Raw genomic sequence first — 26,822 nt, 5'->3', positions numbered from 1 at the left:
GGGACATCTGGGGTGCCGACAAGACTTTGTCATGATGCAGGTGGCAATTCTGTAGGTGGCCCACTTGTGAAATATACAGAATGCACTACTGGTTTCTGAATGTGCATATAATTAAGTACTTTACATGAAGAACAGGGCAGAAGCAGATTTAAGAACAAGCAGACTGATACGTGCCCTTCCTGCACACACAGTGTACTCTCACACACGCGCACACTCACACACAAGTTGCTGTCCTCACAAGCCACTGGCAGGGACTGCAGCCGTCATTGAGACCACATCCTTTCATTTCTGGATGTTTCCAGAATGGGATATAACATCTCCTTTGAGTCCCAGGCCACACCCCTGCCCCCACGTTCTCTCATCTGTGGCTGAGTCTCAAGGCTGCTGAAGTAAGCTCTATACTTCAAAACTCGTGGTGGGTTTGGTGGCGAGATGGCCTGATGACCTCTGCACCCCCAGTTCAGCCGTGGAGTCAACACGGCTCCTAGAATGCACCACAGGAGCACTGGTAAAGGCCACCACAGAGTCCACTTTCCCCAGCACCTCTCCCACCTGCTTGTGTCCTGAGCGGTAAAACGTGCAGCCACCCTTCATTTTACGCAAGGGAAGTGGTCAGAAGTACCTGTGTATTAATCACATTTTGGCAATTCCAGTTGCATTTTAAGTAACTGCACTCATGAAAGGTCCTGCGAGACACACCCCCTGTGAAATGCACCGCCTTCCGTCGCGTTCCTGCCACAGAATTCGTTTTCAAATTCACTCATCTCCCTTTTTCCAACCCTTGACTCCCTAGGGTCCATTTTGCAAAGGCAGCCAGAGTGATCTTTTCAAAAAGCAAATCAAACCACGCTGCACTGCTGCTGAACGCTTGCCAGTGCAAGCCTGCTTCTCTGAGTTCATGGCCTCCACCACCTGCCGTTCCCTCTCCCTGAAACACTCTTCCCTCAGACCTCCCCATGTCTGCATCCATCCTCAAAGGCCACCTCTTCAGAGTGGCTTTTCTGTCCACTCATCTGCAGAGGCTAACCTTGCCCCTGACCATCCTCTTGCTCCTAACCCCGGGGAGTTTCCCCTGTGGCTTTCATATTCGTTAATTTCGCTTGCTTACTCACTGCCTTCCATGCTAATGTCTATCTCCCTTACCAAAAAAGTACCCCGAGAGCCAAGATTTCATTTCATTTGTTCACTGGTGGATCCCTAAGTGCCAGCACAGTGCCCAGTACAGAGTAGACAGCCAGAAAATACTTGTGGGTGAGAGGGAAGGAGGGTCAAGGACAGAGAAGTCAAGCGTCAAGGACAGAGAGAGGGGGAGAGAGGGAAGAAGGAAGGCTAAGGATGGGGAGGGTTGGGGAGGAGAGAGCAGTGTGGGAGGAAGGCAGGGAACAACTAGGTCCTAGGAGCTGCTGGTGCTTTCCTCAGCTACAACCGGGGGCCTTGGAAAAAGAGGCTAGTCATGGAAGGGGGATGACAGCAGAGAGAAAGCAAGTGACAGTGTACAGATCATATGTTTTTAAAGAACCGTAAGAAAGTAGCTGAATTGGGGTGGGTGGAGAAACCCGAGGCTTGGGGAAGTGGATGCCTTGGGCCCTGCAATATCACTTATTTTGCCTTTTCAAAGAGACTTCTTGAAAATGTCTCAAGAACTTGGGAGTGGAGAAAGCACAAGCAGTGCCTTGGCATTCCAAGAACGAACGGGGCCAAGCCAGCCGGCGTCTGTGTGCAGGAATGCAGGCGGGAAGGTCCGAGATAAAGCACAGACGCCCCTCGAGGGAGCGGGTTGGGATGTCCAGACACGACACTGGGATCACGGGCCAAGGTGCAGGAAGTGATAACCCAGAGCTGAGCCGGGGCTTCCCGGGACCCCAGGGCAGGGGCAGGGGCCGCTTCAAAGGTGGTTTGTTTGCACTTGTGTGGGAGGGAGGACCCGGGTGACTGCTTCCTTTTCCAGCCACAGAACCTTCCCTCGACCCTCAAAAAACATAAGCCCAGCTCTCACAGTTTCCATGGAAAGCCCACTTTGGCAAAATCCCAAGGCAAATAAATGGCAAATCAGAAATACTAGGCTGGGTGCGGTGTCTCACACCTGTAATCCCAGCACTTTGGGAGGCTGAGACTGGCAGATCACTAGGTCAGGAGTTCAAGACCAGGCTGACCAATATGGTAAAACCCTGTCTCTACTAAAAATACCAAAATTAGCTGGGCATGGTGGCGTGCACCTGTAATCCCAGATACTCGGGAGACTGAGGCAGGAGAATCACCTAAATCCGGAGGTGGAGGTTGCAGTGATCCAACATCGCACCTCTGCACTCCAGCCTGGGTAACAGTGAGAGACACTATCTCAAAAAAAAAACAAAACAAAAAAACAAACGCCCACATGCTGGCAGCACGTCACGCTGGAGTTTCGCACGTGCCCTGCACAGCCAAATAAACGCTGTGTGCAACTGACTCCCTTGGAATAATAAGCGAAAGGGACAGCAAAGGACCTAAAGACTGAGGAAGCTGCCCCGCCAGACACCCGAGGAATGACCCAGGAGATTTTCCAGTTTACTTGTCAGAAATAACACAACAGCAAATCAAGATGTGCAAATCGCATATCCATAGAGCCAATGGCAGCACATCTGGAATGTTCCATGGATGCACAGGCTAGACAGACTCTGGAGGAGAATCTGAAATTCCAGCAGTTGGGAGACAAAACTGCGCCCACATCTTCCAGGTGGCTACGGTGGAGACGCAGTCTGGGGCTTGCCACTGGGCATGAGCCATGAGGGGACCTGCCCATTGGAGGGTCCTGGGTTGGGCGGAGCCTTGGAGTCAAGGCCAGGGGAGCCCTGAACGGACCTAGTAGCACTTGCTGGCTTTTGGAGCCACATGGGTAGAAACCCCTCCACTGCCCCAGCAGGCTCTGGCCTCATGAATGTGCAGCCCCAAAACTGAGAAGCCAGAACACAGCATAGGGGCCTGGGCAGTGCTGTGCTTCAGAGCCCTTCAGTTTCCTGTATGTTATTTCTGCCAAGTACTGGGAAAGGAGTGTCCAGGTCAGCTGTGTTGCGCGACTCCCAGGCCTCCGTTCTCACAGAACACAATACAGTGGGACAGCACCACCTCGAGTGTGCCGTGCACTCTCGTTTGTGTGCACCCCCTCATTTTAGAGATGGATAACAACCACTAGCATAGTAAAGACTCTGAGAAGTCCTGCAACAAATAATTAAAAAAAAAAAAAAAAAAAAAAACTTGGTTTAACCTAGTTTTTTCATTTTTTAAAGCCATGGAACCCTCCTTCAGAAAATAGCTCCTAACATCCCATGGGCTGGGGTCACACAGCATGTACCTCAATTTCACCTCGCTCCGTTCTCTGAGGCATCCTCAGAGCCGACTCAGGTTTCGACCTGGCAGGGCTCCCTCTCACCACGACTGTGAACCTGCCTGTGTTCAGAAAGGGCCTCCAGGGGCCCAGAAGGGTCTCCATGCCAAGCTGCTTTCTCTGTAACGTGAGTTTCTGTGGAAATGGCAAGGACATCTATGGATCTGGGGCTGCAACAGCCAGTCATGACCACCTCGGGCCACGTGGACATGGGTGCCCCAATATCCAAGACACTCACCATTTGCCTTTAACACAGGATGGTTGGGGTGGGAGAGGCCAATGTGTTTCTTACTCTGGAGACCAGCCCAGCCCTAGGTGCAGAGTCAGCAGGGGAAAGCTATCCGCCCCTGCACAGAAGCTCATTTATTTATAAAGCACCTCTTCTCCAATACAATCGATCCCCCAAGGCCTTGCGTAGAAAGGGGTCTGGTTACAGCCATGCTTCATTGATCTACCACCACTGGGCAGTCTGCCTTAGTTAATTCTCAACATGATTGCCTCTTGAAAATAAGCACCAAAACTTTATCGTCACCATTGTGAACGTAGATTGCTCAAGGATGGATTGTAGGCAGGTCTCTCTTTCAAAACAGAGCACCATGACCCTAACTCAACCTGTACGTGATTATTCAGGATCAGACAAATCAATTATTAACACAGCAATGCCCAGAGGCCAGCCTTGTAAGGCGCATGGGCCAGGATGACCCTACAAGAAGTGGCCCCAGAGGTCTCTGCTTGGTGAGTTCAGGGGATGTTTTTGATCCATTATCTCACTAGGGATTGGGTATGGAAACTACTAGAAGTCACAGAGCCCCCAGATAACCTGACTCGTCAAGATGTTTCTTGGAGTAAAAGTCAACAGTCTCTGACTGCGCAGCAGAGGATATTTCTGGCACCGCAGTGTCTGCAACTTAATAGCCGGACTTGACGGTAACTATGGTGGTTGTTTGGAAGCTCCTGCTTCACTTCCTACCCCTTGGCTGGGCTCCTGAGAGTTAATTTTCTGAAATAATTGAAGTTTCAGGGTATAGCAGATACTACTGCCTATAAAATACAAGACTGGAACTGGGAATGACAGCCGGCAATTTAGGTTTTTCCTACTGCTAGTAAGAAACTCCAATCTTTTAACTTCATTTTTAAATAACTTCAAGTGTCATGGGACCGTTTGCAACTCAATGGATAAATGCTTGAAGGGATGGATACCCCATTCTCCACGAAGCGCTTCTTTCACTTTGCATGCCTGCCTCCAAACATCTCAAGTACCCGATAGGTAGATAAATAAATAAATACACACACACACACACACACACACCTGCTATACACCCACAAATAAATTTTTAAAAGAAAAACATAAAGAAAGCCCAACAGTCTGTTTTCCTTTTTCCATCCAGAGCCCCCAAGGCAAGGCTGCTCTGCTCACCCCACCCTCTCCGACCTCCTAAAGTGCCTAGCGGCTCCCAGGTGAGTCTTAGCAAAGCAGTCTGCCCTTCTTCCCTGAGATCCTGGTCCAACACCTCATCACAGCTGCTCCATAAGACTACCCTCTGGCCAGACCCCTTGCCCACAGACAGACACCTACAGACTCACACAAAGCCTCCTCCGCATCCTTTTTCTTGGCCCAAACCACCCATCAGCTGGGCTCACCACAGCGGATGCCCACTGTTCCCTCCCATCAATGTGCATCTCTGTTCTACCAGCACAGGGCAGAGAAGTGCCCGCAGCCTGCCTGCAAGCTGTTCTGATAAAGCCCCTTTTCAATGAGCTTTCCTCTTCCTTTTCCTCCCTCTCCCTCCCTCAAATACACAAAAGAGGGCTAGCCAGTGGGATTTTTTCCGTACAGGAATGAAAGGAGGTTAGCTTTCCTTCCTTTCTATTTTCTTGGCCTCGGTCTAAATTTGGCAATTGGAAAGTGTGGAAGCAGTTAACTGCACCCAGTTCATGACCCGGGGGATGCCGGGTTGCCCTCATTTGTTTTTTCCATGGGGGTCGTTCTGGAGGGGGACATCTGATGGGAGATAATTCTTGCACAGAGCTGGGGGTGGCTTTCAGGGTCTTGTTATTCAACCTCCTTCGATTAAAATGGGGACACCGAGGCCCAGAGAGGTTAAGTAATCTGCAGGCCACTCAGTGAATTTCCTAGGCAGAGATGCATCAAGGCGCCATCCTTACAGGCAGTGACAAAACCCAAGCGTCTTACCGTCATCCAAGTAGGTCTGGTCCAGGTTCTGCTCCTGTTTGACGGTCACTCCTGCAGGTAATACTTCCTTTTGGTCACCGACTGGGGGTCCGTTTTTGGTGGCTCTTTGGCTCGTGGCATTCTGCTGCTGAATGACGGTGGGGTAGGAACTCGGGCTCAGCCTCTGACCTTGACTGACCGGGGGCGGGCCAGGCCTAGCGGTGCCTGGTGCGAAATTCTCGCAGTACATGATGTGCTGGAACTCCTGGTGACTTCCGCAGCGCAGCTGCTGGTTGGTGGGCGAGTAGTGGATCACCGGCGAGGCCTGCTGGTTGGTCGGAGAGGGGTGGAGCAGGGCTGAGCTCTGGCCCTGGGAGCCGGCGTGCACCAGCACAGAGCGGTGAGCGTCCGCCAGGGACAGCGGGGCGGCCATGAGGGCCGGCTGCTGGTAGCTCAGCAGGCTGGGGCTCAGGCTCTTGCTCCGCTGGTAGAGCACGGCTGCTGGGTTCTGTTGCTGGTAGCGGGCGTCAGGGGATGAGAGCCCCGTGCGGAACTGCTGGCAGGGAGCCATGGTGGCCACGAGGCAGGAGGGGGACTCGGCCACCATCGGGTGCTGGGGGTAGTAAGGCTGGCTCCCCAGGCCCCCATGGGTGGGGCTGCAGATCAGAGTGGGGTCATACTCATCCGTGGGCTCCGTCTTGATGGCTGGGACTGGGAGGAGAGAAGAGCACATGGGGCGTCCATGGCGGTGAGCCACGGGTGTGCGCGGAGGATTCGTGGACGGTGCTTGGGAACATGGCCTTGGGAGTCCATTTGGGTGGGACAAACGGTTGGTCGCCGTCACTTACCAGTCTTGGGCAAAAGGCTCCCTATGCGATTGTCTTAGGTAGGAAATTTTATCCCGGCAATGGTCATCTCGAATTATAGATTTTTCCAATATTGGAAAGGTGTCTGCTGGGTCTGACTCCGCCCTGGGACGTTTACAGCCTATTCCTCCCAGGTGAGAGCTCGGAGGACAAGCTTGATTTCAGATGGTACCTCCCCCTCTCTACCCTGGCAGCTCCTTTCTCCATTTGTTTTCCTGTCTACCGCTTATCCCCATTAGAAATGTCATAGATGCTTTACATGCCGATTTATTACCTAAATACACCCCGCCTCCAAAGTCAGCTCTTCAAAAGTAGGACTTCTGTGTGGTTTTGATCCTCATGGCCCCAAACAGCACCTGGTACTTAATGGGCACTCAGATATTTTCCAAAGGAATGACAGAATAGTGACTGTCCCTTTCCTCCATTCTGTAGTGCTTTGGGGGAGTAAGCACTACTGGTTCAAGCCTCAGTTTCCCCATCTGTTACCTGGCGGTAACAATCATACCTACCCCTACAGGATCATTGGGAGGATTAAATAAGATGTGTATGCAAAGCACTGAGTGCGGTGGCTGGCATACAGTAAGTGCTCAATGGTTGCTGTTGCTGCTATCCTCTGACTATTATCATCCATCATGATTAGCATTTGTGCTGTCGCTGTGGCCATTCCTTTCTCCCTGTCCAGCACCAATCACTGAAATTACTCTTTCCCCCAACATCCATACCGATCCCAAGAGTTAAGGAATCAGTTTTCTGTTTACTGGAGTGAATGAATCAGCGACAGGACTGTGACCAAGTGTGCGTGTGCATGCGTGTGTGGTGAGGGACCGCCAAGTATTGGGGATTGGAGGAGACAAGGAGACTAGGCAGGGCTGTCTCCAGCCACAGAAATTGTCCCTTGAGACGCTATTCAAAGGCTGTCACCTCACTCCCTGGGAGACAGAGAGCTCACTCAGGCCACGCTCAGCCAGACAAGAGCCAAGGCCCGCCCACAAAGGAGAGGAGAGGGCACCACAAAACAGAATGGAGAAGCTGTCTGCTCAACGGGATTCCTGAGCTGCAGTCTAGAGCCTCCCAGCAATCCCCACAGTGCTGAGTCTGAACCCTGCCGCTGATAAAGTGTCATGTCTGCCCCAGGACAGCAGTGTCCTCATGGGGGTCAACACAAAACTGTGGGCACAAGTCAAGCTCACCAAGGCCAGGCTGCCAGGACACCCCTCAGTTTAATGCTTCCAGCAGCCCAGAGGCTGCCACAGGATGGAAATTATACCCTGGGAGATTGTTTCGAATTATAGGTTTCCAGTCTTGGAAAGGTGGCTAGCAGGTCTTTCTCAGCCTGGGAAGCCTGTAGCCTACTTCCCAAGGGACAGCTCAGAGAAGCATTTTTAAAATATAAACTTATGCTTCCCCTGGCTGTTCCTGTCCACCTTTTCTGCAGCCCCAATCATAATCCAACATGTCAATAATAACATTATCTATGACCTCATCCCCGTTAGAATGGTGGTTGCACATGGGCAGGGATTCTTACCCTGTAGAGTTCACGGCTGTGTCTACAAGCCAAGAACAGTGCCTGGCACTCTTACATTTTCTGGACAAATGAATGAATGACAAAATGGTACTCATCACCTTTCTTGGGGCTGTACTTTGTGGGAATGAGAGCTTCTGGCCCAGTTATAGAACAGTCGCTCACTTCATTAGGCCACAGGGTGATGAGCCACACAGGGGGTCACATAAAGATTCTATAGGTTTTAGGGCACAGCCACCTTTGACCCCTCTATCATGATCAAATCTAAGCCAGGGACAGGAGTCATCCACTTAGCACCCTTCTGTTGTACATGCACACACATGCCCTTCTTCTATTCCCCCTTCCCCAAAGGAAAGTACTCAGGCAATAATAGCTAATATCACTGACATCAGCTTACTTTGTGCTGTGCTAAGGATTTTATGTGCATTTCATTTCCAGAACCCTTATAAGAAAGATGCTGCCTCACAGATGATGAAACTGAGGCTCAGAGAGGTTGAGTCATCTGTCCAAAGTTACCCAGCCAGAAGCAAACTTCAGGTGTCCTGAGCCCCGTGCCTGTCCTGCCTCTCAATAACAACAGGGCCGTCAGAGACAGTCCTTACCTGGGTGGTAGGTAAAGTGCTGAGGCTGACTTCGTTTTCTTTTTCCGTTGATGACATAGAAGTTCACTTTTACAGGTGTGCGGATGTGCTTGTTCCGATACTCGGGAATCTCAACAAAAAGCATGTTCTGGAAAGAAGGAGTGGTCATGAACTTAGGGTGTGGGTAGGTCTAAGTTCCTACCCACACCCTAAGTATATTCAGGCAGCCCAGCATCTAATGGGGGTTTTGATGTGCCTTTCATAGGTTTACAGGGGAAGTTCAATTTCAGGGGAATTTAACTTTTCAGCAGCAGCAAAGAAAAATACTCCATCGAAATACATTAAGATGTCACAGTTACAAATCAGAGAGCCTGATGCCCAATAAATGCTAAATTCACTCATTAATATGCATTGTTGAGTACCTGTTAGGTCCAAAGCTCTGGGGGACATTGATGAAGGAAGGAGGGAAAGAAAGAGAGAGCATGAGGGAGGGAACATGACGGGGGTTCAGAGACACTCAGCTGCCTGACAGCCAGTGCGTCCACGTGCTTACGGGCTGGCTCTTGTCCTTATCCACCGTGGCTTCCATCTCCCAAATTTGCTGCCCATCTAGAAAAATTTAAAAATGACAGACTTTGAAGGAACTACTAGAAACCAAAGATTTAAGACAAAAAACTCACCAACTTCTATTTATCTTAGCTTACATATTATGTTAATAGAGACAGAATGTTTGTTCTTAGGTATTGCAAGGAAAAATCAGCACTCAAACAAAAAGCTTTCTCAGTGAGGCAATTTTACTTTCTGCGGAAAGGGTACTCCTTGTCCGCTATCTTGCTACGAGAGTACAATGAACACAGGAAAGGCAGGCGTATTTATTCCTTATGTATTAGGTCTTTATTGCTGTGTCAGCTCTCCGTTGGTTGGAGCCAGACTTCAAAATTTAAAACTGAACCTGATTGGATGACGATTTAAAACTTTTCTAAATAGGTAAAGGCAATGGAGAACAAAGGAAAAGAGGAAGTCCAAATAAGCAAGGGGCATAGGCTGCGAGCTGGGACATGCCTGTGAGCACGTCCAGCACAAATGTCTTGGTTAAAGTACAAGGACATAGAATGTACTACGTGCCTGTGAGCATGTCTAGCAGCTACATAGGATAGGGCTTAACAAGGAGTTTTTAGCAAAAAGCAAGAAGGCCTTGAAGAAAGTTAGTCTTTAAAACAATTATTTCTAACATTTATTATTATCTTGCAATAAGAAGGAAAACTTTGAAGGGGAACTTTTTACTTCCTTACATATGTCATTTCAGTAAGATGTGTATGTGTCAATGTGTGCAGTTGTGTGTATATATGTATTTATAGATATGAGTATTTCCTTTTGCTAAAAGGAAGACGTGTTGACAATAGAAAACAAGACATTATCCTAAGCAAATTAATGCAGGAAAACTAAACACCGCATGTTCTCATTTATAAGTGAGAGCTAAGCTTTGGGTCTATACGGACATGAAGAAGGAACAACAGATCGTGAGGACTAACAGGGTGGGGGTCAGGGAGCAGAGCAGGGACCAACAACCCACTGATCGGGTACTGTGCTCACTGCCGGGGCGACAGGCTCATTCATAGCCCAAACCTCAGTGTCACGTAATATACCCATGGAACAAACCACAGGTACTTCCCAAATCCAAAAAGTTGAAGTTACATTTTTAAAAATTTTTAAATAAAATGTTAACAGCCAAAAAGAAAGAAAGAAAACAGGGCGACAACAGAAAATAAGAAAAAAATAGAAACTGTCCAGAATCCTACCATCATATTTTTTTCTCCATATCTGAATGTCTATAGATCTTTCTTAAAAAAAAAAAAAAAAAAAAAAAAAAAAGGCATTATTAAGGGCTGGATGAGGTGGCTTACACCTGTAATCCCAGCACTCTGGGAGGCCAAGGCAGGTGCATCACTTGAGGCTAGGAGTTCAAGATCAGCCTGGCCAGCATGGTGAAACCCTGTCTCTACTAAAAATACAATAATAAAAATTAGCCAGGCGTGGTGGTGCATGCCTATAATCCCAGCTACTTGAGAGGCTGAGGAATGAGAATTGCTTGAATCCAGGAGGTAGAGGTTGCAGCGAACCAAGATCACACCACTGCACTCCAGCCTGGGTGACGGAATGAGATCTTGTTTCAAAGATAAATAAATAAATAATTTTTAAAAGCATTGTTGTATATTACACTTTATTATATGCCAAGTCTGTTACAGAAGCACCATGACAGGTCCCTGCCTATCCCAGACCTGCCTTCTTGGTTGTCTGAGAACACAGGCTTAAAGATGTAGCCCCAAGTTAACAGGGAAGCCAGCGACTTCAGGGGTGCCCTGGCTGAGGAGTCACTGAAGAGCAGAAAGACAGGAGCTCCCCTCTGCCTTTCCTCAGCATACAGCCTGGATGTCACGTGAGCCATGGCAGCTGATGAGGAGGTTGTGCTCAAAGGTAAACTCTCCTGTCTGGAAGCAGAACACTGCTTCCCCAGTTTGGGGCCAAGAAGTTGGGCCAAAAAAACCCCACTGCATTTGCGAATACTTGATTTCTCTTGCTGACCACTGACACTGGTCATTGGGTAGTTTTCAGCTGAAACAAGTCATTTCCATGAGTATTTCCAGGGTGTCTTGTGGAACACTGATTCTGGGGGATATTAAATGGTTTTATGAGAAAGGGGGAACATTCTGAACACTAATAAGCTTTGGAAACTGCTGAGTCAAAGTCAGATGGCTTTCTTCGCTGCAGAACTTCTCGGAGGCTTTAACACGCTGCTGTGCAGAGTAACTCTCCAAGGTGGGCTAGAGTATGTAGCCCTTCCCAACGTCTGACCAAAGAACCCCTCCATACTTTTAAGCACAGCTATTAACATCTTCTGTGACTGCTTAGGTTTGAACCCATAGAGTCTTGGCTCTTAAGATTCATCCAATGAAATCTGCGTTTCAAGCATTACTTAAACATAACTCCTCCCCACCTCCCCCATGAAAAATTAACATAAAGTCTAGTGATTGCTCTCTAGATGATCTTGACAAGGAATAAGCAAAGAACACGCGAGAGCCCTCTGTCACAATTAAGTCTGCAAATCCTGACCTTACAGTGCAATTCCTGAAATGACTCAGCAAGATATGGGCTATGCTAAAAGGAAAGAGAAAAGGTGGTTAATGTATTGACTCTCATTGCAGTGTCCCCTGGTCCCTGCTGAAGGGACCAAGTCAGATTCATCACCATCTCCCCAACACCCAGCACGCACAAATGCCTAATAAACATCTTATGACTAAAGAGACAGAAGTGTCAGCTCCTCCAAAGGCAGTTGCTGGGGCCAAGAAAAGTCCAGAAGCTAACATCAGACGCGTCCCCTCAATGAGGGCAGAATACTTAAGCGCCCTGTTTTCTCAGATAACCAAACAGGAATGTCTGATGCTCAAAAGGAAGCGAGGGAAGATGGCTGGATGGACATTGAGGAACTGGAACTCAAGTTATCAAGACCTGAGTACTTTCCGTGTGCAAAGTCCTGTACAGAAGTAGTGCAGGACAAACTTAGTTTATTTGTCAAAGACCACCCAACAGGGACACATGTCCCCTTTTCAGGCAGAGGTCACCCCCAGGAGCATGACTGTACACACCAGGTTGGGGCCCTCATGAAAAAATGTGTTCTCATCCACAACTACAAAGTGAGCTGGAAGCCTGAAGATCAAGTAGGAAATTAACAGAGGAAACAGGAGCACGCTGGTGTCTGTCACCCTCTCCCACGGCCTCTCCTTGCCTCAAATGAATTCTTGAATTCTGCTACCAACAGCATCATTTTTTTTTTCCACTTATAGGAGCTTGTTTTAGGGGAAAAAAAGCGGGGGGATCATTTTGAGAAGTTCACAAAGGGAGAAAAAGTACCTGGAAATGTGGTCAGCAAGTATTAGGTAGGACACATAAAGCTTCCATCCCAAGCTTTCTTCCTAGGCTCACACCAGCAAGTGGTAGATGAAACACAGAAAATACCAAATGGCGGTGCCATGAAAAGAGTGTCACCAAGAGGAGAGTTCTCATGGACTGTCCTTGTCACTAAGAGGAGCATTCTCATGGATTGTCCCTTCCGGGTCGAGGGACCCAACACAAAGAAGGAGGAGACCTTTTCCCACCTCTGGGGTGTATACACAGCAGACAAAACTCCATGCACTGACAGCCGCAGGAATCCAGCCCATGGGCTGTTGAGAGCACTTAGAGACTAGCCAGCCCGCACTGGTGGACGAGGAAACTGAGGCCCAGAGAAGCAAGAGGGCTGCGCAAAGACCCACAGTCGTTATTAAATCACAGGCTTTAAGCAGCTGACATTATCTAATAACAAAGAAGATGGCTTCAAAGAGAGGTCAAGGTTGTTCCACAAGAGATGGTGACCAGATAACTGGAAGATGACGGGGGTGCGGGGGGGCGGGGGAAGATCTCATATGGGTGGGATCTCTGGGGGGTCACTCACCACGAAGATTCATGCAGAAGCAGATCTCAAGCCCTCCCCTGCTTCGCTGTGCCCTCAGGATACCGTCCAGGCTCCACTGTGGCCCTCAAGGTCTCGCACCACCCAGCTCCTACCCTCGTTCCAGCCCTCCTGGCAGTGTTCTTACCCGACTCTTATGGCCGCTCACTATGTCCCTGGCGTCCCTCTAAGCACCTCACACACGTGGGCTTGTCTCATCTGTGCAGCACCCCGAGGAGGCAGGTCTCCTCATCCCATTTTATAAGGGAGGACACCAGGCACAAAGAGGTGAGAGCACAGGCCAAGGTCACACAGCCAGATCCTGTGGGGAAGCCAGATTTGAACCCAGGCAGCCTGGCTTGCGTCAGCACTCCTTGCATAGTTTCAGATCCCTGTGCCTGGCAGTTCCTCTGCCTACTTCCTCTCCTCTGAGCTCCAGCCACAAAAACCAGCGCCTGGGAAGCAGCACTTCCTCGGGACGCCCCACAGTGAGGCCGTGAGCGGCCACATCCCACAGCACCTCAGAGCCTGGTAAATGTCAGGGAAAGCAGCCCACGGGGTGCAGAAGGAAATGCTGGCCCTCTCCAGCGTTCTCCGCCAGGCCTCCCACAACGTGCTGACAGCAACCCTGAGCCTTTGTGGGCATGTCCTGTGGCCACAACCAACTTCTGTCACCCCAGCGCTCTGCCATTTTACTCCTGTGTACCCCAAACTTCGGAGTAGACAGACCCAGCTTCAAATCCTTGACTGGCCCAAATGATCTGTGAGACCTTAGATATGACACTGTCTCTCCGTGCTTCTCATCTGAACTATGGAGATAATCATAGTACCCATACCTTACGAGCTCATCCTGAAGATTAAATATGGTAACAGGCTCATGCAGGGTATTATATAAATGTTCAGGGCCGTGTGCAGTGGCTCACGCCTGTGATCCCAGCACTTTGGGAGGCCAAGGCAGGCAGATCACCTGAGGTGAGGAGTTCAAGACCAGCCTGGCCAACATGTTGAAATCCCGTCTCTACTAAAAATATAAAAATTAGCTGTGCATGGTGGCATGTGCCTATAGTCCCAACAACTGAGGAGGCTAAGGCAGGAGAATCACTTGAACCCGGGAGATGGAGGCTGCAGCGAGCCAGATCGCGCCATCGCACTCCAGCCTGGGCAATGAGAGTGAAACTCTGTCTCAAAAAAAAAAAAAAGAAAAAGTTGGCCAAACATCGGTTATTATGGTTAGCAGCAACGGATTATTTCAGTGCTGTCTTATCGCTTTTTGCATACATTCCACAATGTGTTAATATTGAGAAAAACACAAGCATTTTAAAATCAGAAAATAATAAACATTTTCCAGTCGCCTTTTCTGGTTGCAATACTTCTGCCTACAGGCTTGGGCTGGCGGGAATTTACAAAGGGACGGGGTCTGCTGTGCGAGACTGCAGCACGGTGCCTGATTTTCCTTCTCTTTCCAAAGTGGGTCTTTTCACCATTCACTTTAAAAACACAGACACAGAGAAAAAGACCTCATAGGAATAAGAAATCAAAACTTAAACCATGAGCCAAGGGTCCATCTGCTTTCTTTTGCACCTTTGAGTTATCAGAAGGTCAGAGAGCAGGCCGAATCTGGCCTGACCTGGACTCCCTCCTGTGGGGTCTGCAGTCGGTTCTGGATAAACAGGTCCCTAACAGGAAGTGAAAGCCTACATCTGTGGTCCTTCTCGATGTTATGCAGCACGTGGAAGACACACTCCGGAAGGCTGGTCTCTGAGGGAAGCCGCGGTTTGCAAGGTACCTAGAGGCCATTTTCCTGGCTCCTCTTCCCCGTTCCATCCTGCATCCAGGTCTCGCCTGGACAACCCCCTAATCCCCGCCTCTGAAATGTACTCCCATGGGGCGGTGGAATTCGAAACAAATGCTGACGGGGCCGGGCACGGCGGCTCGCGCCTGTAATGCCAGCACTTTGGGAGGCCGAGGCGAGCGGATCCCTTGAGGTCAGGAGTTCAAGACCAGCCTGGCCAACATGGCGAAACCCTGTCTCTACTACAAATACAAACATTAGCCAGGCATGGTGATGGGCACCTGTAATCTCAGCTACTCGGGAGGCTGAGGCAGGAGAATCGCTTGAACCCAGGAGGCGGAGGTTGAAGTAAGCCGATATCATGCCACTGTACTCCAGCCTGGGCAGCAGAGCAAGACTCCATCTCAAAAATAAAAAATACTGATGGGGTTTTCTCAGTCTGATGTCACTCTGTCCAGGTCCAAATGCTGTCCTCATAGTTTGCTAGCAGTATGATCTTCAAGTGGCAGCTCTCTGTGCCTCAGTTTCCTCATAAGCAAAAATGGTAAAGTTTGGCTGGACACAGTGACTTACCACCTGTAATCCCAGCACTCTAGGAGGCCAGGGCAGGTGGACTACCTGAGGTCAGGAGATAAAGACCAACCTGACCAATATGGTGAAACCCCATCTCTACTAAAAATACAAAAAAATAGCTGGGCATGGTGGTGGGTGCCTGTAATCCCAGCTACCTGGGAGGCTTAGGCAGGAGAATCACTAGAATCCCGGAAGTGGAGGCTGCAGTGAGCCGAGACTGTGCATTGCACTCCAGCCTGGGCAACAAGAGCAAAACTCTGTCACAAAAGAAAGATAAAGTTAATATTACTGACCTCAAAAAGATGTGGCAACAATTAAAATAAACAGTTTATGCGAAATGCTTAGTAGAATTCCCAGCCATAGCTAAAGCTGCTGTCATTACTATGGTTTTAGAATTTAGAGTCTTGCATTGTTTTGATTTCAATAAAAATGAATTGAGGGGCCATCCTGATCCAGGTGCTTTGGTGGGTATTGAAGTTCCTTGCTTCATTTCATTGCATTAAATTCCTCATTGCAAATAAATAAAATGGCCATAGAAAGTACTCACTGGCAGGGGACTGGCTGAATGAATTATGGGCCATTTGTAATTGGATGGAAAATCAGTCAAAAAGCACTGGGCAGCCCTTAGAATAAGGTAGGCCTGTGTTTTCTACCCTGGAAACATGACCCTGTTATATTAAAAAGTATATTTTTCTGGGCACCATGGCTCACACCTGTAATCCCAGCACTTTGGGAGGTCGATCACTGGAGGCAGGTGGATCACTGGAGGTCAAGGCAGGTGGATCACTGGAGGTCAAGAGTTTGAGACCAGCCTGGCCAACATGGTGAAACCCTGTCTCTGCTAAAAATACAAAAATTAGCCAGGTGTGGTGGCCCACGCCTGTAGTCCCAACTACTCAGGAGGCTGAGGCAGGAGAATCGCTTGAATCCGGGAGGTAGAAGTTGCAGTGAGCTGAGATCGCGCCACTGCACTCCAGCCTGGACGACAAAACTCCATCTCAATAAATAAATAAATAAATAAAATAAAAAGCAGATTTAAAATTTTTTAAAAGCTGCAGCCCGGTATGTACAGCACGATGGCACTTTGTGAGTCTATTCATAAGTCTGCTTGGACTTAGCAAGCCTGTGCCCCAAGCGACCCAGATGGTTGTGGTTCCTGGGGCTGGGCTGAATGGGTGAGGTGAGACCTTCATGCCTCCCTTCACTGATTCAGGAAACACGCAGCATCATGGGTGACTTTAATTTGTTTATGTTTTTATTTTTAAATAAAGGTTTTTTTCTTAAGAAAAAGGCACATAGCCACTGCCTGTGGATTTTCCTGTCTCTCGGGAGCCCTCCAGGGCCACAGCCTGAGAGCGAGGCAGGGCATGGACCATCAGCTCTGACTCAGCTCCGGCACAGCTGTACCCCAGGCTGTGAGATGGGCCACGCACACCTTCCAGCCCTCCGGGGACCCCCAGACGGGGAGGCAGGGCCGGACATTCCACCCAGGCTCAAGAGAGACATGGACTCAGGTTCCTTATGTCTACTGAGATGGGGGCCCAGCCTCTCTCCCCAGCTCTCCTCCTCCGACTACATTAGACACACTGGCCTTCTCTCCCCCAACAGCTGCACCTGCCTAGGTCCAGGCCTTGGAACTTGCTGTTTCCGCCTCTCAAGTTGCTTTTCCCCAGACCTCCTGTGACCACCCCCTTCCCATCCTTCCGGTCTAGCTCAGAGAGACCCCCCTATCCCACACCATGCCCCTATAACGTTCTACTCCTCCCTTCCAGCCTGACATCACTTTAGCTACCTACTGGTTTGCTATTTCCCCTTGGCCCCAGGCTGTGAGTTCTCCCAGAGCAGGGCTATATCTATCTCATTCTCTGCTTGATCCTCAGCTCTACAGCACCTGGTATATAATAGTTGCTCAATTAATACTGGCTGAATAAATGAACAAATTAACCTCAGAATGCCCCAGTGTGTACCCCACAGCAGAGTCCAGGAAATGTCTGACCACTGACCTCTCCAGCCACTGCACCCTGCAAGCAGAAATCACCAAGCCCTCACTATGGGGACCTTTTTGGGAAATGGCTGATGAAGGAGCTGGGAATGTGGGTGCAGACAAGGAATCAAACACAATCAAAGCAACTCAGCCCAGACAGCATTTCCAGTGCCATGGACCAGGAGCTCCGTATAATCCACCATTCGATCTGCACCTGGGCTCTGGGGCGCTAGGCAGACCTATCCCCGTGGAACAGGACTGAGAAGACCACGTGCACGTCTACTGCTCTGGGCTGAGATGAAATGAAGGAGTTCGGTTTCTTGAGCAGATGTTCAGGCAAAACTCCTGCATCCAAAATTAACGAGGACTGGCAGCCGGTGTGAAAACGGCCCTTCCACATCATAGAGGGAAAGAGAAAGGAGCCAACCACTTTGGGCAAAGGGGTTAGGTCTAGAGAAGACTTACCACGACTCTGCAAGTTTAAAAAAAAAAAAAAAAAAAAAAAAAAAGGAAAAAACATGGGTGGTATGGCTAAAGTAACATCATAGTCTTTGTTTGGTTTTTTTGTTTTTGAAACAGGGCCTTACTCCATCACCAAGGCTGGGGTCCGGGGCGCGATCTCAGTTCACTGCAACCTCCACCTCCCAAGTTCAAGAGATCCTCCTGCCTCAGCCTCCTGAGTAGCTGGGATTACAGTCACATGGCACCACGCCTGGCTAATTTTTGTATTTTAAGTAGAGACAAGGTTTCAACATGTTGGCCAGGCTGGTCTCAAACTCCTGACGTCACGTGATCCTCCCGCCTCAGCCTCCCCAAGTGCTGGGATTACAGGCGTGAGCCATCGCACTCGGCTGATATTACAGCCTTTGCTTTAACTTTACTGCAGAGCCAACTCCAGAAGCAAACCCCTACTAGGTGCAAGAATAATGGGCATCACTAGCCAGTGCGTTTGCTGATGTATGGCCCCGATGCCTTGGTTGGTTTCTTGGTTTCTCTTTATGGGTAACTCTTTAACCCTGTAATGGAACAAGGCAGCCAGGAAGCAGTCGGGTTGGCTGTGGGTTGGGGCTGGAGTCTTAGCAGTCAGCTGAAAGGAGCTCGGGCTCATGTCAGCCCTCCAGGAGAAATGAGCAAGCTTTTGGGAGGAGGAAGGCAAATCCGTCCTCGCCCGGGCTGTGAGCATGCCATCGGGCTTGAGGCGAATGGGGAGGAAATCAAAGTGTCAGCTTGCATTAGGAAACCGCGTGTGATCCTTCCCAGTCCTGGCCCTGCTTTTAAAAATTAGCCAAATAAAAATGGTTGAAGTCATTTCAGTCTGCTCTTTATGACTGCTAACTAGCAGAAAAACGTGTCTTCCCTGGAAGCATGGGCCTAATGAGCCCAGCAGACAGGGGATGGGGTGGGGGAGGGTCAGGAATGGTCCCCTAGCTTAGGATTTCAGCTGCCCGACACGGTAACGCTGCCCAAATGGATGTACTCGGCTTTGGAGAGGAAGTCCCTTGATTCCTGAGTCTACCGCCCCACTATTTCCTTGGTGGGCTTACCCCCAACCATCCCCCACCGGGACAACTGCAGTAGCTGTCCACTCACCTCCCAGCTTCTACGAGGGCTGTCCCCCACCAAGTCCACTATTCATACAGATGGCCGGAGCACTCTTTTTCTTTTTCTTTTTTTTTTTTGAGACAGAGTCTCACTCTGTCACCCAGGCTGGAATACAGTGGCACAGTCTCGGCTCCCTACCACTTCTGCCTCCGAAGTTCAAGCGATTCTCCTGCCTCAGCCTCCCGAGCAGCTGGGACTATGGGCGCATGCCACCACACCCAGTTAATTTTTGTATTTTTAGTAGAGACAGGGTTTTACCATGTTGGTCAGGATGGTCTCGATCTCTTGACCTCAGGTGATCCACCCATCTTGGCCTCCCAAAGGGCTGGGATTACAGGCGTGAGCCACCACACCCAGCCGGCCAGAGCACTCTTAAACATCCACCAGATCATGCCACTCCCTTGCTCAAAACCCTCCACCAACTACCTGTGGCATTGGGAAGTCAATCCAAACTCCTTGCCATGTCTGCAGGGCCCAGCCCGGCCTGCCCCTGCAGCTCCCCTCCAGGCTTTGCTCTCTCCCTCACCAGTTGCCTGGACCTGCTTCCAGTTCCTCAAATGCCCTAAGCTCAGCTCCACGCTGGGGCCTTGGCACAGGGTGGTTCCTGTTGCCTGGGACACTCTCCCAGCAGTCCTTGAGGCTCTTTTTTTCCCCACCTTCACAGATCTGCTCAAAGCCATCTATTCCAGGAAGACCTCCCTGACACCTCTCTATCCAGGGTTACTAGATTTAGCCAATAAAAAATACAGAATTTCAGTTAAATTTGGATTTCAGAAAACCACGAATGCCTTTTTACTACAAGTACATCCCAAACTCCTTGCCATCGTATAGAACGTACTTTTACCAAAGAAAATTACTGTCGGGGATTCAAATTTAACTGCATATCTACATTTTCTCCCCAACTCCACACCCTCTTCCCTCTCTGGCCTGTGACCTGGCTTCACTGTCTTCATAGCATTTTCCCTATCCAAAAGTGTCCTGCTTATAAACAAGTTTCAGACTGTCCACCCCAAGGGAAGGGACCTCACCTGCCATGTATCCCCTGTGCCTGGCACCACACTGCACATAGTAGGTGCTCAATAAACACCTGAAAAATGAACATGACTGCACCAGGGTCTGAGAGAGCGGAGCAAGGTTAAAAGGGCATGCTTGGATGCTCAGTCAAGGTCAGTCTCACACAGAGGCTGGATTTCAGCTCCTCCCCTGTCCCACCCTAGAGGTGACTCTTCTCGGCCCTGAGCTGTCATCTATGGATGATCCCCACACATTTCAGACAGCCAGCTGGTCTGGGAACTAGAAAGTTGGGGTTTCGGGCCCAGCCCTCCACTGACGAACTCCGTTACCCCAAGAAAGTCTAATGATCACATTGTGTGACTCGGCTTCCCCATCTGTACAATGGGGAAGGGAAGGGAGGAGACCATTAGATATGCTCCCTCCTGCTGCCAGGCTATGACGCCAGAAAGCTGATGGCTCCAGGGTAAGGACAGGAGAGAAATTCACCTCTGCCAAGAAGGACTCCTCTCCCAGACAAGAAAGCAACATGGCCCTGCCCTCTGAATCCTTTGTGAAGTCAGCTGGGCTCCCAGAGTGCAGGTAGAAGGACAGCTGATGTTTTCTGAGCACCTACTATGTGCCTGATACTTTCAGTTCCTTGATCTCCTTCTACTACTAAAATGCCACCAACCCCATTTTAGAGATGGGAAAACTGAGTCCCAAGGTGCATAGTGTAAGGCCAATCCAGCCCTTAGGACAAGCCTGCTGCATGATTCAAAATCCAGCCTTTGATCTGGGAATTACACAAAGGCCTTTGGCACTGGGAACAATTTCTGATGGTGGAAGTGCTTAGACACAACAAGTTTTCTAACAAAAGCTCATTTCTCTGTGGCTTCTTTCAACTGGATGCAAAGGGAATGAAATGCAGGATTCTTGGACCTAAAAGCCTGTTCTTAAATACAAGGGGACCATGTTTAGACAAATATTGAGCTCCCTGAAAACAAGACCATTTTCTCAGTCTCCAGGGAGGCTTCAGAGTTGCAATCTGGATCGCATCTTTGGAGGACAGCATCGCGTTCCGGCCAAGCTGTGGGTAAGTGGTGGGCTCAGCCCAGGGGGTCACGGACACCAGGACATGAGTCACTGAGGGCAAAGGTCCGGAGAGCCTTAGTCATGCCCCAGCCCTGCCTGTAGTCTGACATTTCCCAGAGGGAAGCCCCATCTAGAGAGACTCCCATACCGGGGCTATTGTTTCAGAGAACATCACGCCGGGAACAACCGAAAGCCCAGGGAGAGCAGCAGGTAGGAGGAGCAGGTGTCTGCTCTGAGATGGTCCCAATTGTTCCAGGGCACTAATTCATGGAAAAATATTTAATTTAGCAAAAAGAAAAAAAATTATTTTAAGCACATACATTTATATTTATTAAACAAAGCTTAAAATACAACCTTTGGGGACCTCCAAGTAATAAAATGACTCATATCAGGATATGATGACTCAGTGGGAAAGAGGGAATTCCACCACCCACGCCTCCTTTCTAAAAAATCAATTTGTCCTCTGGACAGGTGATGGGAGCCTCTGCCATCAGACTGTTCCAAGAAAATCGTCCAGCAAAACAAAACAAAAAAATTCTCTTCAAACAATTTAAGTTTCAAAGCTGAGTAATCTGATGCAGGCTGCTTTCCAACCTACGCCCCCGCAGGACACAGAGAGAGCCAGGGAGCTACTTGGCCAAGCCTGGGGGCCTGAATTAAGAAGGATTTACCAGCCGAAAAATTCCAAAACTCTGTGTCATGTGAAGGAACCTTCCAAAACATTGGATCCCACCCAGGCGCGCCGAGTCACTCAAAGCCATGGCAACCCCGTTCCCGCTGCCACATCACTTTTATTTTTGTGTCCTTAGATTTTTTCCTGTTTTGCAATGTTTTGCAGGGACCCCCGACTCCGCCTGAGGCCCCGTGGCCAAGGGCCAGGGTTCCCACTGAAGTCAGGAACAGCCTGGACTTCCCAGCGTGAACTTTGCCTGGAGGGTTACACATTTTTAAAATTTCAGTGAATGTCCAAATGACTTTTCAGCAATTACTGAGAATGATAAACAGGAAAGATCCTAACTGTTCTGTCTGGTTTCTCTTTGTCCTCTCTGACAAGACTACAGAAAATGACTCTGGAGTCCAGGACGACAAATGCTGCCTTGGGATTCCATGTCTGTCACCAGCTGTGGGCTGACCTGGGGCCCATGACTTGACATCTATGAGCCTCAGTCACAACTGTAAAATGGGGATAATGCTGCCCGCTTCTCAGGGCTGGAGTGACAATTAAAAGAGTCGATGCATTCATTCAGCAACACAAATGAGCACCTACTAAGTGCCACTCTGCATGCCGAGGACACAGCAGCAAATACTGCGTCTCTGCTATCAAGGAACTAAGAGTCCAGCATGAGTGACCAGGTGATAAATGAGCAGACAGACAGACAAGATGATTTCAATAGTGCTAAGTACCACCAAGAAAACAGAGCAGGACAGTGGCACAGAAGGCAGTAAGGTTTTTGAGAAGCGGGATAGCCTCAGAGAGACAGGCAAGGAGGACCCCATGGAGGAAGTGACCTTTGAGCTGAGACTGGGAGGAATAGGAGGCAGCAGGCTTGAAAAGAAACAGTGGGGCCAGGCGTGGTGGCTCATGTGGGTAATCTCAGCACTTTGGGGGCCAAGGCGAGCAGATTAGCAGGTCAAAAGATCGAGAACATCCTGGCCAACATGGTAAAACCCCGTCTCTACTAAAAAAATACAAAAATTAGCAGGGTGTGGTGGGGCGCACCTGTAATCCCAGCTACTTGGGAGGCTGAGGCAGGAGAATCACTTGAACCCAGGAGGCAGAGGTTGCAGTGAGCCGAGATTGTGCCACTGCACTCCAGCCTGGGCAACAGAGCAAGACTTGGTCTCAAGAAAAAAAAAAAAAACAAGAAACGGTGGAGCAACATCCTAAGAGCAAACTGCGAAAGCCAAGGTCCTGAGACAGAAACGGGCTCGGGGTGTTTGAGGACAGAGAGAAGCCAGGTGTTGCTGTGGCCAAGTGGCAGAGAGAGAGGCAAAAAAAGCTGAGGTCAGAGAGACGGGCAGGAGCCAGATCACACAGGCTCTTGAAAGTCACAAAAATAATCAAAAATAGTAATACAAATAATATAATCATCATTATTATTATTGCTGCTATAAATAAGAGGCCATTTTCCAAAACACCGAGCTTCTCTAACTTCGGGAACACCACGCTGCCCTCTCCTGCTGTTTTCCACCGCTCTCCAATTTGTCATCTTGCTGGAGTGGAAATTGCCAATTCCATTTTAGTCGGCAGCTATAAAAAGAACGTTGGAGCCGGTGGTGCCGATGACCAAACTCGGGGCTAAGATTAGCCCAGGAGGCTGTCACCTTTCCTTAATGTGAGAAACAGCTGGGATTCCCCTTCCTTGGAAAACTTCAACTGTTCCGCCCCGCCCCGCGGAGCCCTTGCTGGCCAAATGTCCATGGAGATGGGAACGGGGATGAGTTTTGGAAAAAAGAAGTTGAGCAACAGGGATTCCCCCTGCAGAAGGCGGCCCGGGCTGGGAGGTGAGCTCTTGGGGTCAAAAGAGCAGGACCAGCGAATCCAAGGCAAGCCCGGTCTCTGCAGAGAGCCCTCAGAGCCAGACACCCTCCGCAGGGAAGCCCACCGTGTCTCTGACACCCCTGACTGTCATCATTAATCCAGGAACTGCATTCACCTGGGATTCTTCAGTTAGGCATGAAAGGGTCAGAAAAGTATCTGCTTGATGCCAGAAACACACTGGAGAATTCAACCTGCTGCCCAGATGGGTAGGGTGGCTAATTTCAGGGCCTTTATCACCACAAAATGGTTCAAGTCTGTGGCTCAGAGCAGCCGAAGGGTCTTCATGCAAAATTTACCTGGTTCTAAGTATAGAACAGCAGAGTCCAAGATGTGAGGCCTAGAGCCAGGCTGTCTGGGGTCAAATCCCACCACTGCCCTTTACCAGCTGTGTGATCTTCACTAAGTTACTTAACCTCTCTGTGCTCAGTTTCTCATCGGTAAAATTGAGAAAACAGTAGTCCACCTTGTAAGGCTCCTATGAGGTGTTAGATTAGTTAGCACATACAAAGTGCTTAGAATAAGGCCTGGTCCATAGTTCATTGTTAGTACTCATTACTGTTTTCTAATGTCTCTCGGTTCCATAAGATAAAGCCTTACTTGTCTTTGTCTTTCCACAGCCAAAATATAATAAAAAAGCTAACATCTAATGAGCATGTTCAATTTGTCAAGCCCTATGCAAAGCACTCAACCTGTATAATCTCATTTAATCTCGCCTCCCAATAGAAGTTAATCATCATCTGTATTTTACAGAACAGGAAATGTCAGCTCAGAGAGGTGAAGTGACTTACCCAGAATGACACAGCTACTACATGCAGATCAGGGATTTGAACCCAGGCCATCCAACCTCAGAGCTCTGCTGGTGACCACTGTGGGTTACGGCCCCCTAAATCTCACCCAGCCTAGGCCAGCACCTGGGCAGTGTGTATCAACTGAATGATGACTCTGTCCTGAGCAGTGGGTCTGGAAAACCATGCAAATAATGACAAAAGCACACACCTGTAGTCCCAAATACTAAGGAGGCTGAGGCAGGAGGATTGCTGGAGTCCACTATGTTGAACTCATTATGTTGCCCAGGAGTTCAAGGCCAGCCTGGGCAATACAATGAAAGCCATTTCAAAAAATAACAGCCAATATCCCATGAATACTAACTACACACTGCTCATTTACCTAGTTAACTCTAGGAAGGAAAGACTGTCACTATCTCATTTTACAGACAGGGAAGCTGAGGCCCAAAGACGTTGAACGACAGGTCAGTGCTGAATATCACCCGTGGAGAAGCCCCCTGGATTCTCCGAGCTTCGCTGTCTGCCTCCCACAGGTGCCAGCTTAGATGAGACCACACATGGCAAGTGGCAGGCACAGGGCCGCCTGCAGACACTGCCAATAATAGGAGCTGTGATTCCTCCTCTTGCTCTTAACAGCCAACAGTTCACAGTTGAAACAGGCTCTGTGTTTTCCTGCCTTCAAGAGGTAAATGTGAAATTTCTTCCAAAACCGAGAGAACAGAAGCTAGAGAATAAATGCCATTCATCATTCATTCCACAAATGCTTCACTGATTTCCTTGGGTAGCTTCAGAGTAATTAAACTCAGTGCTTTAAACTGGCTGGCTCCTAACTCCATAAGGAACTCGAGTTGAATCCAGCCTCAAACAATTCCCTGCACAGTTCCATCAGCAAGCCCCTCCCCACGGAGGCACTGTCAACTAGGCGAGAGTAAGAAGTATTCATCTTTTTTTTTTTTTTTTTTTTTTTTTGAGACAGAGTCTTGCTCTGTCACCCAGGCTGCAGTTGAGTGGCACGATCTCAGCTCACTACAACCTCTACCTCCTGGGTTCAAGCAATTCTCCTGCCTCCCAAGTAGCTGGGATTACAGGTGCATACCACCATACCCAGCTAATTTTTTTTTTTTTTTTTTTTAAGTAGAGACGGAGTTTCACCATGTTGGCCAGGGTGGTCTCGAACTCCTGGTTTCAGGTGATCCGCCTGCCTCAGCTTCCCTAAGTGCTGGGATTTCAGGCGGGAGCCACCGTGTCAGGCCAGCATTTGTCTCTTATTAGCATTTTTCCTCCCCCAGTAAAACACTTTAAGGCCGTTTGCTTCTTGTGAAGGTCAGAAGGCAACCAGCAGGGTGGTTTCCTGGTACTGGAGATGCATCAAAGCTGGAGAGGCGATGCTTACTTGGTCATTTACATTTCATGCCACTCCCTTGCTCAAGAAGCCACTGTGACTCTCTCTTATCTTACCCATGACCAGACCAAACCAAGGCCATGTCTCTACCTGGCTCTGGGAGAACTCTGTTCTGACCTCTTCCTAATCATCCAAACGTATTTGCTGGTGTTAACTAGCCTCTACCCTAGCCACATCAGTTTGGTCTCTGACTCATGAGAGCCTAGCAAATTCTTGCTGTACAGAGTATTTTATGTTGGTCCATCACCTGAAAAGTAAGCCTCCCCCAGAGTATATCAAGATACTTAAAAATACACCTCTTAGGCCGGGCATAGTGACTCACGCCTGCAATCCCAGCACTTTGGGAGGCCGAGGCGGGCGGATGATGAGGTCAGGAGTTCAAAACCATCCTGGCCAACATGGTGAAACCCCGTCTCTACTAAAAATACAAAAATTAGCCGGGCATGGTGGTGCACAGCTGTAGTTCCAGCCACTCAGGAGGCTGAGGCAGGAGAATCGCTTGAAACCAGGAGACAGAGTTTGCAGTGAGCCGAGACTATGCCACTGCACTCCAGCCTGGGTGACAGAGTGAGACTCTGTCTTAAGAAAAAATTTAAAAAAAAGAAACATGCATCTCTTAAATCCATTATACCATACAAAGACCTTAACCTTAGGCAAAAGCAATATCAAGAAGTATTCACTTATATTTATTGAACAACTTACTCTGTGCAGGCACTGTTCTAAGTACTTAACCCATGTAACTCTTAATCTCAGGACCAGTGTATGGGCAGGACTGTCTTCGTCCTCAATATACAGATGAGGAAACCACTGCCCAGGGTGGCTAAGTAACTCACCCAAAGTCATATGGCTAGAAAGTAGTGGCACTGGGTTTTGAACACAAGCTTTCCTTCCTAGAGTTAAATACGTAAATGAGCAGCACGCACTTAGTGCTCATGGGATGTTGGTTGTTGTTTTTTGAAATGGGGTCTCACTATGTTGTCCAGGCTGGCCTTAAACTCCTGGGCAACACAATGAGTTCAACATAGTGAACTCTAGTGATTCTAATGCCCAATAAAAGGTAATGGTTCA

The 26,822-nt window shown here is 49.0% G+C and overlaps 1 protein-coding gene across 6 annotated transcripts in view; it reads right to left on the bottom strand.

Moving 5' to 3' along the window:
• The window catches only part of NFATC2 (nuclear factor of activated T cells 2), a 177,739-nt gene that overhangs the window by 40,532 nt on the left and 110,385 nt on the right, over positions 1-26,822 (bottom strand). For all 6 annotated transcript variants that reach the window (XM_032255987.1, XM_032255986.1, XM_032255982.1 and 3 more), the window contains exons 7-9: positions 9,057-9,112; positions 8,525-8,651; positions 5,556-6,245 (exon numbers count right to left, since the gene is read on the bottom strand). In XM_032255987.1, coding sequence (XP_032111878.1) covers positions 5,556-6,245; positions 8,525-8,651; positions 9,057-9,112 — 873 coding nt within the window. The remainder of the gene's footprint in view (positions 1-5,555; positions 6,246-8,524; positions 8,652-9,056; positions 9,113-26,822) is intronic.

Source organism: Sapajus apella, unplaced genomic scaffold, assembly GCF_009761245.1.
Source record: "Sapajus apella isolate SASKATOON/1434 unplaced genomic scaffold, GSC_monkey_1.0 scaffold92, whole genome shotgun sequence".
NCBI lineage: Eukaryota > Metazoa > Chordata > Mammalia > Primates > Cebidae > Sapajus > Sapajus apella.
Note: the sequence above shows the minus strand (reverse complement) of the source record. Positions and strands in the feature narration are given on the sequence as shown.